We start from the raw sequence: 14,851 nt of genomic DNA on the forward strand, positions 1-14,851 counted from the left end.
GGCTCCCTCCCTGTTTCTGGGCTCAGCGAGGCCTCTTCAGAGAGGTGTGCCAAGGGCCGCGTCAGGCCCAGAGGCTGCTTTCCCCTCACCCCTCCTGGAAAAGTCCGCGAGGCGTCCGCGGCCAAGTGCACTTCCAGATTGAGGGAAGTGGGAGGGACGGACGCAACGCGCCCAGGGCTTAGCGGAGCAGCTGCGGTTGAAAGGCGGTCACCTTGGGCCCAGGCGGCTGGAAAGGCCCTGGAGAGGTATCTAAGCTTGCGGTATGGAGCAGCTCCCCGCCGCGGGGGCCAGATCTGTGGCGTTCAAGGGCAAGACCGACGTCCCCAAAGACATTTTCTACTCTCTTCCCCCAGGCCCTCTCCAAGTCTGTCCTCTGGCCCTACTTCACCATTCTGGGTTGACCAGGAAGAAAGAATAGTTACCTAGAGAATGAGGGGGGTGGGTGCTAAACAGCTTTGGGAACCTCCAACAATCCATATCTGATAACTCCTTCCCCCAGCTCTCTGCCTACTTTGGTGACTCCCCTCCTTCCCATCCTCTCCTACCCTCTCCCGGATCCTAGTCTCCAGTTCCTCCCTCTAACCCCGTTGGCCCAATTGGAATTGGGCCTACGTGGGTTCCATCCCACGCAAAACCTGAGCAAGGTACCAGCCTTCTCCAAGGCCCAGTTCTCTCGTCTGTAAAATGGGGAAAGCAGTACCTACTCCCTTGGGAGGTAATGAGGATTAAAGCTATACTTCTGGAAAGAGCTGTCTATAGTGTTCTTTCCTCTTCATCACTTCCTGTTCCTCTTTGGTGGTGCTAACAAGGCTCCTGGTCCCACCATCCCACTGAGCCTTTTCAGTCCAAGGACACTGATGGACTTCATTTGCTGGATCCAGTAACTGGTTCCTCCCTGACTTCCTTTCCACTAGCTCCTTGGTCTCCAAGGACACCATCTTCTCCTGGTTTCCCTCCTATCTCACAGGCATTTCTCTCTCTCTCTCTCTCTTTAAGGATTTGACTTATTTATTTGAGAAAGCGAGAGCACAAGCAGGGGAGCAGCAGCAGGCAGAGGGAGAAGCAGGCTCTCCGCTGATCTAGGAGGTCAATGCAGGACTAATCCAGGATCCTGGGATCATTACCTGAGCCAAAGGCAGACTCTTAACTGACTGAGCCACCCAGGTATCCCCTCCCAGGCATTTCTTCTCAGGCTTCTGTTGCACCTGCCTTACAGGTTTTCTTTCCCTCTGGTTTCCATGGAGTTGGCTGATGAGAGAGAGGGAAGTGCCTGAGTCCTTCCCCTTCTGGTAGCCACTCCACACAGCTCTGTCTCCAAAGCCAAGGCATGGAAACAGCCCCTGGCTGTTACTAACCCAGATTGCCTTCTTCGTTTCCTTTTCTTTTTTCTTTTTTTTTTTTTAAGTTTATTTATTTATTTAAGTAATCTCCACACCCACTGTGCGGCTCAAACTCAACCCCGAGATCAAGGGTCATGGGCTCCTCTGGCTGAGCCAATTAAGGGGGGGCCTCCCGACACCTTTATAACCCAACTCTTTACCAAGCTCTCATCAGTTACTTAGTGTGAGCACACGATATCTTTCCTCCCAGCACTCAACCCCTAACCAATCCCTACCTCATACTTTAAACGCCATCTCTGTGCAGGTGTCTCTCAAATTTATATCTCCATCTCTAACTTCTCCTCTGGGTTTTGGACTCCTCTCCAACACTCTTAGTGTAGTATGTGTCAAACTGAACACTTTTAAAAAACTGAACTCTCGGATCCCCCCAGGTCTCCTCACTATGTGTGGCAACTTACACAGTTTGTTTTTCATGACCCAAACCTGGGAATCTACCTCAACCTCTCTCAGCCCTGCTCCAATCCATCCATATGTTGGATTGCTGTTGGATCTGCAGGCTCTGCCCCCAAAACATATTCTGAATTTGTCCACTTCTCTCCACCCTTACTTATCCCAGCCACTTCAGCGTCCCTCCAATGGCTCCCCATCACACTCAGAAGAAAAATCCAAATTCTCTCCTCTGACCCAGAAGGCCCTGCCCACTTCTCAGATCTCATCTTCTGACACTCTCTCCCTCACTCTTCCATTCCAGCCTTTGTGCTTCCCTCAAACCTCCCCCCCACCAAGTGCACTCCTACCTCAGGGCCTTTGCACTTACTTGCCTTTTTCTCTGCTTGGAATGGCTCATCACATGGCCGGCTTCTGCTATGTGGGTCTCGACTCAAATATCACTTCTTTAGACAAATTGTCCCTGATCACCCAGCCTGCATCACACACAGCCCTTCTCCATAACCCTAACCCTGCTATTCTTTTTTTTTTTTTTTAATTATTTATTTGACAGACAGAGATCTCAAGTAGGGGGAGAGGCAGGTAGAGAGAGAGAGAGAGAGGAGGAAGCCGACTCCCTGCTGAGCAGAGAGCCCAATGCGGGGCTTGATCTCAGGACCCTGGGATCATGACCTGAGCTGAAGGCAGAGGCTTTAACCCATTGAGCCACCCAGGCGCCCCTAACCCTGCTACTCTATACTCACCTTATACAGCAATGATCATTAATTGCCTTTATTTGTATATTATCTCTCTCCTCCCCACCACCGAAAGTGAGTTGTCTTACAGCATTTTCTGTTTGGTCACCCCTAGACCCAACTACCCCATGCCTAGAACAGTGGCTGATACAAAACAGTTGCTTAAGAATTATTTAATGATACGCACAAGGTGTCTACCCCAGTGCTGGGAATAAAGAAACAAATCAGATTTGGAAGGTGCAGTTGAGTTTGGGAGACAGACACAATGGTAAATAGAACAATCTTGTTTCATTGTGGAATACGGGACAAGAATACAAAGGGAAGTCCACATACCATACATCTCAATATTTAACAGTTATAACATTAAATTACAAACAATTAAATGAAGTATATTCTCAGAGCACCTGAGTGGCGCGGTCAGTTGAACCTCCAACTCTTGATTTTGGCTCAGGTCATGATTTCAGAGTTGTGAGATCAAGCCCCACCTCGGCCTCTGTGCTCAGTGAGGAGACTGCTTGGGATTCTCTCTCCCTCCCCTCTGCCCCTCCCACTCGTGTGCATTCTCTCTCTCTCTCTCTCTCTCTCAAATAAATAAATAGATCTCTTTAAAAGATACATTCTCAGGGCGTCTGGGTGGCTCAGTGGGTTAAAGCCTCTGCCTTCGGCTCAGGTCAGATCCCAGGGTTCTGAGATCGAGCCCCGCATCGGGCTCTGCTCAGCCGGGAGCCTGCTTCCTCCTCTCTCTCTCTGCCTGCTTGTGATCTCTGACTATCAAATAAATAAATAAAATATTTTAAAAAAATAAAAAATAAAAGATACATTCTCGGGGCACCTGCGTGGCTTAGTCATTAAGCATCTACCTTTGGCTCAGGTCATGATCCCAGGGTCCTGGGATTGAGCCCCACATTGGGCTCCTTGCTCAGCGGGAAGCCTGCTTCTCTCCCTCTCCCACTCCCCCTGCTTGTATTCCCTCTCTCACTGTCTCTCTCTCTCTCTGTCAAATAAATAAATAAAATCTTTTTTTTTTTAAGATACATTCTCTCTTCCAAAAGGCAGAAACAACCCACATGTCAATCAACAAATGAATAGATAATATGGGGGGTAGCTCCCCAAAATGGAATATTATTCAGGGGTGCCTGACTCACTCAGTAGAGCATGTGATTATTTATTTATTTATTTATTTATTTATTTGTCAGAGAGAGGGAGAGCACAAGCAGGGGGAGAGGCAGACAGAGGGAGAAGCAGGCTCCTTGCCAAACAAGGAGCTGGATGTGGGACTCAATCCCAAGACCCTGGGATCTCGACCGAACCAAAGGCAGACGCCCAACGGACTGAGTCACCCAGGCGTCCCAAGCTTGCAACTCTTGATCTCAGGCTTGTGAGTTCAAGCCCTGTGTTGGGTGTAGAGATGACTTAAAAAAATAAAATCTTAAAGAAAAAAAGAGTATTATTCAGCCATAAAAGAATGAAACACTGACACATACTACATTGTGGATGGATCTTAAAAACATTATGCTGAGTTGGGGCACCTGGGTGGCTCAGTTGGTTGAGCATCTGCCTTCAGCTCAGGTCGTGATCCCAATCCTGTGTCCTGGGATTGAGTTCCACATTGGGCTTCCTGCTCAGCGGGAAGTCTGCTTCTCCCTCTCCCTCAGCCCCTCCCCCTGCTCCTGCTCTCTCTGGCTACCCCCCCCACTCAAATAAATCTTAAAAAAAAAAAAAAAAAGCATTGTGCTGAGTGAAAGAAATCAGACATACAAAATACCACACAGTATATGATTCCATTTATATGAAATGTCCAGAATAGGTAAATCTACGGGGACAGATTGGTGGTTGCCAGGGCATGGGGGAAGGGGAATCAGAAGAGACCGTGAATGGGCATGGGGTCTCCTTCCAGGATGATGGAGATGTTCTGGCCCCAGAAGGGATGACTGCACAGCACCGTGAGGGTACTAAATGCCACTAATGGTAAATTTCATATGTATTTTACCATAATTAAAAGCCAATTAAAAAAGTGTGTTCTCTCCTCCTATCATGGCAAATGTACTTTCAGAATGACTTAGAAGGCCAGGTTCAAATGAAAACATTTTGAATCCCTAGGAGTCTTGTACTAGATCATGGGGCGCCGGGAAACCCCAGCTCTCAGTCTGGCCCCCTTGACTTCATGCCTTCAACTCTCTTCTGCATAGCAAAGAGCTTTGTGCCTGCACCTGGGGACCCTGTGCACCCTGTCTAAGCTTGACCTTCACCCCTCTGCCAATGGCTGCCCTTGATGACTTGTCAGGCTGGAGGTAGGGGTAAGGTGCACCCTGGCTGCATGGACAGCATTCGAGAGGCAGAGGCCTTATTGATGAACTCAGGACCATCTGGACAGGGAATTCTGGGGTCTGAGTACCCCACGTAAGATGTAAAAGAGGGAGGGGAGAGTTAGGTAGACACATTCCCTTTGTCACATGGGGAAGGTCCAAGCTGGGGCAAGGTCCTTTCTCACTGAGGCTCATGTCAAATTGCACAGCAGAGGGGGGCACCTGGGTGGCTCAGTCAGTTAAGCATCTGCCTTGGGCTCCTGGGATCTTAAAAACATTATGCTGAGTTGGGACGCTTGGGTGGCTCAGTCGGTTGAGCATCTGCCTTCAGCTCAGGTCGTGATCCTAATCCTGTGTCCTGGGATTGAGTCCCACATTGGGCTCCCTGCTCAGCGGGAAGCCTGCTTCTCCCTCTCCCATGCCTCCTGCTTATATTCCCTCTCTCACTGTGTCCGCTGTGTCCGTCTCTGTCAAATAATTTAATAAAATCTTTTAAAAAGAAATTGTATCGCAGGACCAGGATTGCGATGGGGGAAGGACTGGGAAATGAGTCTGGAAAGTAGGAGATGATTTCCCCAAATGGAAAAGGGTAAATGAGGCATGCTGTTTCCTGAGAAACGGGGTGCTGGCCCTTTAAGAAGAGGATAGGTAGGGGCGCCTGGGTGGCTCAGTGGGTTAAGCCGCTGCCTTCCGCTTGGGTCATGATCCCAGGTCCTGGGTTTGAGCCCCACATCGGGCTTTCTGCTCAGCGGGGAGCCTGCTTCCTCCTCTCTCTCTGCCTGCCTCTCTGCTTACTTGTGATTTCTCTCTGTCAAATAAATAAATAAAATCTTAAAAAAAAAAAAAAAGAAGAGGATAGGTAAGATAGAACAGGAACCCTGAAGATTTGTGTAGGAAGTGTTCTGGACCTTTCTCACCACTGCTCTACCCCTAACTCTTATAACCCCTAAGGGGTGTCAGGGTCCTGGAGGCCACTTGGTCTAATTCTCCCATTTCACAAAGGGCAAACCACGTCCTAGAAACCTGGGGCAAGTCAACCACAGTTATCCAGGGGCCAGGCCTGCTGGTTCCCATAGTGCTCAGCCTCAGGTCTCCAGAAACCCTTAGCCGGATCAGTCCCTCCCTCCCCACCCCAGAGCCAGGGTCCAAGAAGGGGCGATTAGTCATTTATAAGAGTATCCCACATGTGTGATGTGCCACGTTGGTGACCCTTGGTGGGCAGCTGGACTTAAGGCATCTGGGGTGCCAGGGACAGTTGCCATCCTCTGGAGGGGTAAGTGACTCCCCATTCTCACCCACACCCTGCACCATGCATGTGAGAGGGTGTTTGCTACGAGCCAGCCAAGTGCAGCAAGGAGGCCAGTGGCTGGTAAATAATTTATCAGGACAGCTGATAGTACCTCCCCAGAACTGCCCGCCAGCCCCCAGCCCCCCTCACGCCTCGTGCTTGTGTTTCCTGCCTCCTGGCCCAAACCAGCTGGACCAGCTCTCCCAGTGCCCTCCTGCAGCCCCCCCTTCCCACCAGCCAAGTCACAGCATCCAGGGACCTTCAGGCAAACGGGTGGTGGGTCCTGCTCCTGGAGACCTGAAGGTGGGCTTCTGGGCAGAGATGGCCCTGCAGAGCCAGATGTGGTCTCCAGCCACACCCATGTAAGTGTCCGGGGTCGGGGGTGGGGGTGGCTGGTGGGCAGGGTCTGAGAGGGGTTCTCTGGAGGACACTGGCCTTTCCGGCGGGGTGGGGGGAGGTGAGAGCTCCAGCCTGGCCTCTCTAAGGGCCCTAGGGGGAATGGAGAGAGGCGGCCGAACCCGCAGGCTCTTCATGTCCCCCTCTGCAGAGAGTCATGTGGGAAATGTGGACCCCCACCTCCTTTTTTCAGAGATTTTCTGCAGGCAGTCTTCAAGCTCAAAGTCCAGCCTGAGGGTGGGGCTATCACTGAGGGGGACAGTGGCGGGAAATACCAGGGTCCCTCACTCCCATGTTCTGCCTTGAGAAACATCCCTCAGTGTCCTGGGTGGGAAGAATTGCTTGAGATATAACAGAAAAAGTTAACAGCTCCTAAACTGGGAAAGATGATGGCAAAATCGGAACCTTAGTTCCTTAGTGAAATGGCCACCAGCTGTTCCTGGTGACAAAAAGCCACGGCCACAAACACTGTTCTTGTAGAGTTGGAGATAAACACTATCAAACGGGGTGCGCAGAGGATTTTAATATCCAAGGTTTGAGGGCATTTTAAAGTAAGAGGGGGGAGGGGCTCCAGAGGTTTGTAAAGAGTTCTGGGTAAGCGTTTCCCCCCAGGGACCCCAATTTGGTTGCTCACTCTTTTGGGTCCCCCCGTTGCATTATTCACCAACTACAAACCTGGTTGCTTAGCAATGGGAACCCGATCTCCACACACCTCCCCCCCCAGCAAGGAAGAGGCAGGGAGATTACATCTTGGGAATGGGACAGCAGAGGAGGGAAGTTTAGCCCTCCCCCAAGGGCAAACTTATTAGCAGGAGGCCTGGGCTCCCTTTGGGATACCCTATTAAGCATGACATTAGCCCCCTAGGTCAACTGAAATCGGGAACCCCCAGGCTGATCTCTGGCCTCGTGGCTGCCAAGAAGAGGGTGCCTAGACCCCTCTCAGGGTGGGGTGTCAGGCCCCTGAGTTCTGATCGCCTGACTCAGTGATCTTAGATGAGTCTTTTCACCACTTCTTGGAGCCTCAGTTTCCCCATCCATAAAATAGGGACAATGGTACTATTGCCTCCCAGGATCACTGGGAAGATTAAATGAATTGCTAGAGGCAAAGCATTTAGCAGCACCTGGCACACCGTACGTGCTGGCTAATCATGGTTGGCTGGTTTTATTCTCAGAATAGCAACTCAGCGAAGAGTGGACTAGTGTCTCAAGATCAGGACAGGGAGGGAGAGGCAGAGGTGACTGTGGGAGTCTATCAGAAACCCTCTAGAGCCCTTAGAGCACTATAGGTAGTAAGCCCTGCATTGTTATGTCTTCATGGTGTGGCCAGGGAGGATTTGGGAGGCCCCAGCAGAGTTTGGGCAATGCGGCTAATGCTCACCCAACAGAGTTAGTGCTCAAATTAATAAATGTTTGAGGGCTTGTCCTGTGCCATCCTCCCAGGGCTAAATATCAGGGACACCAGGTAAATAGATAGATCCTTCCAGATATTGTCCCGTGAAGCCCATTCACACGGCAGGCACTTAACGCACATCTGTGTATAGGTTCATGTGACAACGACTGTCCCACAGGAGGGGTGGCTCTGTAGGCTGGGAAGCAGGAATCGTGGGGTTCTGCATGGAGGTCAGTGATGGGGTGAGCTCAGGTTAAACCTTAAATACCAAGACCCCTCTGCCTCCTCCCAGCTCAGAGTCCAATGCTAGGCTACATGACCTGGTAACCTTTGCTCCCAGGGAGGGGAGTTGGCAGGTAGCTCCAGAGTTACCATGGCAATGGCATGTGTCCACCTTGGGATGGACACTTTTCTCCCCAGATTCCCTCATCCCCCAGGGCTGAAGGTATCTTGGGTAGGAGCCGAGAGGTCTGGGGAGGGTGTGGAATTGGAAAGAGACACACAGCATGTTAGGGGCCTGGCAGGATTTGAGTGTCTGTAAGACAGCCTGGGACTGGTTCTTATAATTAATCATAAACATTATTAATCACGGGAATTACTAACATTATTAATAATAAATGACACTACTGTTTTTGGAACCCTATGTCCTGTTTTTTCCTGCATGGATATTTCCTTGCAAGGGCACCTCTCTGCAAGGTGAGAATCAAGCTATCCCAGCCTATTTTACAGATGAGGAAACTGAGGCTCAGAGAGGAGATGTCAGGCCTAGGAAGAGCGTTAGCTTAACTTGTCATGGTCTCTGCTCTCCCCCCACCCTCCAAAGAACCCCTGAGCTCTCCCCCAACGCCTTTCAGTTGCAAAGGGGAAATAGAGGAAAATGCCGGGCTTCGGGGCTTCGGTTGGTTTCCAAGCAGCTCAGGGATCTTGGCTCAGAGAGGGGCATTCAGGAGGTGGCCATGCGGGCCTGGCCCTGGGAGACCCCCTCCACAGTCTCTGCCTTTTCCCCACAGGCCCATGGCCGAGAGCTCCCTCTACCGGCAGCGGCTAGAGGTCATCGCTGTAAGTGAAGCCCTCCTACCGCACTCCACCCGGCGTCCTGGGCCCTCCTACTCTTGTCCCAGGTCTCTTCCTCAACTCTCTCAATCCCAGAAGCAGGCTTGACGCTGTGAAGTGTGTGTACGTGGCGGGGGAGGGCGGGAAGGCACCCTCAGCTCCAGCCCTGCCCAGGGCACCCCACCTAAATCCTCAGGCCCCTCTGCTCCCTAGTTCGTCTATCTGGCCACCACCACCCCCAGAATGGTGAGGCTGTGTACCCCACACTCCCAGAATCCACATCCGATGCTCCATTTTGAACCCCTGTCTCCCAAACACCTGTCTGAACCCCATCTCTTAGACCCTCATCTCTGGATCCTCATCTCTCTAGATCCCATCCCTGTGAACCCCCATCTTATTAATCCCTATGTCTCTGATCTCCCCCTTCTGCACCTCATCTTTCTGGACCCCATCTCTACACCCCGGTCTCTCTGAACCCCCATCCTTCTGACACCCATATCTGTACCCCATCCTTCTGAACCCCCATCCCACTAACTCCCATCTCTCAGCCCTCGATTTCTGCATTTCCATCTCTCCGGACACCATCTCTACGCCCCAGTCTCTCTGGACACTCACGACGGCACCTCTCCGGACCCCCCATCGCACTAATCCCCTCCCTCTGATATCCATATCTGGACCCCCATTTCTCCGAACTCCTCTCTCTGTAACTGCGTATCTCGGACCCTCACAGCCCGGTCCCCCTTGGAGATCTCCATTCTAAGGCCCCGTCCCCGCCCCCTTCCACAGACCCCCCATTCCGCGCGGGCGAGGCCTCCGCAGCATCCCGGGCGCGGCCGGCCCCGCCCCCGCCGCCCCGCCCCCATCCGCTGCTGAGTCAGCGCCTCCGCAGCCCCCTCCCCGCCCGGGGCCCCGACGTGCGCTCCGCGGCCCCGCCCGGCTCTCAGCCCAGGGAGCCCCGGGAACCCCCGCGAGCCCCGCGGCGGAGGGAAGGCGGAAAGGGAGGCGGCGGCCCCGCCGGGCCCGCGGGCAACTCCCGGTCCTCTGTGCGCAGGAGAAGCGGCGGCTGCAGGAGGAGATCCGCGCCGCGCGCCGGGAGCTGGAAGAGGAGAAACTCCGCGTGGAGCGGCTCAAGGTTGGGGGCGGGCAGGGGCGCCTGCCCAGCCTGGGCAATGAAGTGGGGGAGCCTTTGAGAGTCAGTTTTGGGGGAATCATAGGAGCCTGTGTCCAATTTGGGGTAGCAATTGGGGGCATGGGTTCCAGCTTTGGGGTGGGGCATTTTTCCTCAGCCTGGGAGGGTAGGTGGCGGTGGTGGTGATGGGGACATTTGTACCACCTTTGGGGGCAGATGGTAACAGTGAAGGTGTTTGCCCATCTTGGGTATAGGGAGAGGCCAAAAGCGATTTCACCTCTGGGGGCGCCTGTCCCATGCTGGAAGGGGTGGGGAGATGAGGGGTGTTTTGTTCTAGGCTGGAAGAGCTATGGGCTGGTAGTGGGGGTGTCTGTCCCACCTGGCAATATTGGGGGTGCACAGTGAAGGCATGTATCATATCCCACCCTAAGGAGAAATGTCTGCCCCATTCCGGGTGGTTTTGGGCAATAAGAAATCTTCCCAGCCCTGGGGATTAGGAGGGTACCCGACATGGGGTGGGGTAGTCATTATGCACAGCTACCTTCCCATGCCCAGAGGAAGTCTCTCCGGGAGCGCTGGCTAATGGACGGGGCGGCTGAGGGGACGGAGCGGCTGGAGGACTCCACCTCGAAAGACCCCCAGTCGCCCGAGGGCCAGGCTCAGGCCCGAATCCGGAACTTAGAAGACAGCTTGTTCACGTGAGTCAAGCCCCTGCCAGCCTGGCTAGGCCAGGTCCCCAAGTCCACCCCAAGAAAGCGGCAAAGGGGGGCGGGGGGGGGGAGGGGCATTGAGCCTGGGGTCCTGGCTTCCAGCAGCTCCTCTCTTCCTCAGACTCCAGTCCCAGCTGCAGCTGCTGCAGAGTGCGTCCACAGGTGCCCAGCACAAGCCCTCAGGGAGGCCCACCTGGCGCAGACAGGTGAGGGGCTGGGGAGCCAATGGGTGGGGGGGAGGCAGCCAGCAGGGACAAAAGCACGATTTCTCCAAGAGCAGTTTAACCACTGAGTCCTCTGCTATTGCTCAGCTCTGTGGTCTTGGACAAGTCGCATTCCTTGCTCCAGCCTCAGTTTCTCTATGTCCAAAATGAGAACAGCAGCAGCACAGGGTGGGCAGAGGTGAGGGGGTGGGTCAAGAAGATCATGGCTTCGCACCAGGAACAGGCCCGAGGAAGAATTCTGCCATAGGATTGCTCTTATGGCCAGAAGGAGGAATGTGGTGGGAAAGAGCGGGGGGGGGGGGGGTCAGTGCTCACGGAATGTGGCCTCAGAGTGGGAAGTGGGTCACCATGAGATGCTCTTGTGATCGGAGACATCCACACGGGCTTTTGTTTTAGCAGCACTTTTATTAAGATATGGCCTGCATGCTACGCAACACACAGGCTTTTGACAACCTTACATTAAAATCTGGCTCTCTGGGTTCTCCCCGAAGTCCAAAAATCTGCCAACATTTGTGCCCGGCCATAGGGAAGAGCAGGAGCCACAACCCCTGGTCTCCCTGGTGCCTTAGCTTAGCTCCCAGGTGCCCGTTTCAGGGCACAGAGGGAGAAGCAGACTTGTTTACAGATGTGGGAAGCAGCACTTGTTGGGTTTTAAGCATTGGCTGGGAGTTCCTTGCCAGAGAGGCACAAGGAAGGATTCCTGGCCCATGGGAGCTCACCATCCAAGTCTGTGATGGGGGGAAGCCCTGGGCAGGGGAGGAGCATGGAGGAATCACCTGAGTGAGGTTGGGGGTTCAGGGAAGGCTTCCTGGAGGCAGTGCCATATATATTGAATCTGAGTGGGAACCACGCAAGAGTGGAAAGGGAATTCCAGGCAGAGGAAACAGCCCACATAAAGGCCTGGAGGCTGGAAAGGGAATAAGATCGGAGAACTATGAGGAGATCCCTGGGGCCTGGCTGCCCCTCCACTCCCCTCCCTGAGCCCATTTTCATACTTTTGCACTGTCCCTCCCACCCCCGCCCCACTCCAGCTATGCTGAGCCTCTTTTCTAGTCCTTGAACTTGTGTAGCTCATTGCAGCCCCAGGGCTTTTGCACTTGCTTTCTCTTCTGCTTGGAATGCCCTTATGTACCTCTTGACTCAAGGCTGGCTCCTCCTACCCTTTGGGTCTCTCTCTGTTCAGTGTCACTTCCTCAAGAGCCGCTCTTCCTTCTTATTTTTTTTCTGCCATAGTCTTTCTCACTCCCTGGCATTACATATTTATTTGTGTTTTTGTTTATACCTCACCCCCCCTGGAATGTAAGTCCCCAAAGCAAAAGGCTTAAGTGTCCCTTGTCCATGGCAATCTCAGTAGGTGACAGAGTAGGTCCCTAATACAGAGCTATTGGCTCACAGACACAGTATTGATAAGCACCTACTGTGTGTGAGGCCCTGGACCAGGTGAGGAAGGCTGAGGGTTTGATCCTGAACGTGATGGCGGGGTGGGGGGTGCATTGAGGGTGCTTGAGCAGGGGAGGGTACCCGCATGCAGGGAGGCTGGAGGTGCAGACACGGGCTGGCCTGACCTTCTCTCTGCCATCCCTGCAGGGTCACCGACCTCTCTCCCAGCCTACCGTGGAGGCAGGTCCCACAGGTGGGTGCTTGTACTCCAGGTCTGGGGGTCCCAAGAAGAGGGGCCTGAATCTGGGGGGCCAGAATCTCACTCTGTCATCCCCTGTCTCCTTTCCTCCTCTCACTCCCCAAGACCACACTGATCTGAACAAGAGAGCCTCCCTACCAGCTGGACCAGTGGACACATCTCCAGAGTCCCCCTCAGAAGCCAGAGATGAGGCTGTCAGGGCTCTGTCAGCCCTGAGGCTGTTCCCTGGGGCAGCAGGGGCCTCCTCAGAAGCCAATGGCCCCTGCCCTGGACCCAGCCCCCCTCCAGAGCAGGAGCCTAGTCAGGAGCTGGCAGCATCTAAGGGGGGCATGGACGAGGCCAAAGGGGGTGTGGTGAAGGTGGTATGGGAGGGGTTGAGGGCCACGGAGGACTGTGCCACGGCGGCCACGGGCCCAGAGCTAGAGGCTAAGGTAGAGGAGATGGTGCTGGAGGCCACTGGGGACAGGCAGGAAGCTAGCTGCCCAGAGCTCCCATCCTGGGTGAAGGAGGACAGGGGCATCGTGGAGGTGGTCTGGGAGGGGGTGGGAGGGCCAGACAGTGGAGACTCAGAGGCCACAGGGGAGCTGGGTAGGGGCCTGAAGGTTGCACAGGCCAGCTCACCGAGGCTTCAGGTGAGACTAGAAGGAGCAGCTCCTGGAGAAGGAGGTGTTCCCAGGGGCAGCCCTGACGGTGATGGGCCAGGGGGCTCTGGAGGAGAGGAGGGGTCTTTCATTTGGGTGGAGAGGGTGACCCTCAGCGAGGACTGGGAGGAGCTGGGGGTGGAGGGATTGGAAGGGCCCAGGATGTGGGGAAAGGGGGGAGGACCTGAGAGTCCACTGGGTGCAGAGAGGGGGGCAGGGGAGGAAGCCAGGGAGGCAGGGAGCGGCCAAGCAGAGGAACCAGTGGGCGGAGGAAAGAAGTGGAGTGAGGAGAAGGTAGGGATAGAGGAGGAAGGAGAAGGAGCAGACATGTCTCTGATGGCAGACAGGGAAGGAAGCAAGGACTCCTTGGAAGCAGAGAGGACGGGGGGTGAGGACAAGCTGGGGACAGAAAGGGAAGCAGCTGAGGAACTGCTGTCAGTAGCAAGAGAGGCAGTTGAGGGACCTTTGAGGGCAGAGAGGGAAAGAGGCGAGGAGCCATTGCAAGTAGAGCTGAAAAGTGCAGAAGAGCCAGAGGCAGAGAAGGAAGATGAAGAACCGTTGGGAGTAGAGCAGAAAGGAGATGAGCAAAAGCTAGAGGTGACTGAAGAACCAGGGGCGTTGGAAAGAAAGGAAGGCGAGGAGTCACCGAAGGTAGAGAGAACAGGAGGTGAGGCGCGATTGGAGGCCGAGAAAGGGGGAGGTGAGGCGCCACTGGAGGGTGAGAAAGGAGGAGGTGAGGAGTCACTGAAGGTAGAGAGAACAGGAGGTGAGGCGCCATTGGAGGCTGAGAAAGAAGGCGAGGAGTCACTGGAGGCTGAGAAAGGGGGAGGTGAGGCGCCATTGGAAGCCGAGAAGACCCAAGCGGTCAAGGAAGATCTGAGTCTGGAAGAGCAGAGAGAGTCTGAGGGCGGACAGGAATGTCAGGCAGAGGAGGTGAGTGAGGCAGGGGCTCCCGTGGGGGCCAAGGAAGAGTCAAGGCCAGAAGAGGAAGATCCACAGCCCCAGGAGAAGCAGGAAGGCTCCCTGGAGGAGGGATCTGTAAGGCCCCAAACCCCTGCTGAGGGCCAGGGCCCCTTGGGGGACGCCACCCCCCTCCTGGCAGAGACCCCAGCCCCAGAGCAGCCTGCCGAGTGCCAGCCACTGCTTCGGGCGCAAGGGCCTCGGGCCAACCCCAGTGCCCGGCCTGTGCCCACCTATGCACCTGCCCGGCAGCCAGAGCCGTCTGCCCCTCCCGAGGGCGAAGAGGCAAGCGGTCCTAAGCAAAAGACGTGCCAGTGTTGTGCGGTCATGTGAGCCCACGCCCTCCACCCCACGTCCGGCTCCTCTCACAGCTACCTCGGCCTCTTGGCATCCAGCAGCGGGTCCCCGGCGCAGACAGGGCGCCACCGGGCTGGCTAGGCCACCTGGGAGCCAGCTGGCCCGCACGTCACCTCCTCCCAGGCTTCTGGACGCTTCCCACTGCCTGTGACCCTGGCCTCCTTCTATGACAAAGCCTTTATACTTGAAAATAAAACGTTCAAGCATCCAGATGGTCTGAGCGTGTGTGCTCTTGGC

At 54.5% G+C, this 14,851-nt stretch overlaps 1 protein-coding gene across 1 annotated transcript; it reads left to right on the plus strand.

The window, feature by feature from the left end:
- The first annotated feature begins 8,915 nt into the window (after positions 1-8,915).
- On the plus strand, positions 8,916-14,608 carry LOC111162400 (paralemmin 3). Its single transcript, XM_022526798.1, has 7 exons — positions 8,916-8,960; positions 10,006-10,086; positions 10,639-10,781; positions 10,915-10,999; positions 12,605-12,650; positions 12,762-13,931; positions 14,094-14,608. Exons 1-7 carry the CDS (start codon positions 8,916-8,918, stop codon positions 14,588-14,590), a joined length of 2,067 nt encoding a protein of 688 aa, XP_022382506.1. The 3' UTR covers positions 14,591-14,608.
- The last annotated feature ends 243 nt before the right edge of the window (positions 14,609-14,851 follow it).

The sequence above is a fragment of the Enhydra lutris genome, unplaced genomic scaffold (genome assembly GCF_002288905.1).
Source record: "Enhydra lutris kenyoni isolate GAN:26980312 unplaced genomic scaffold, ASM228890v2 scaffoldscaffold92, whole genome shotgun sequence".
Taxonomy (NCBI): domain Eukaryota; kingdom Metazoa; phylum Chordata; class Mammalia; order Carnivora; family Mustelidae; genus Enhydra; species Enhydra lutris.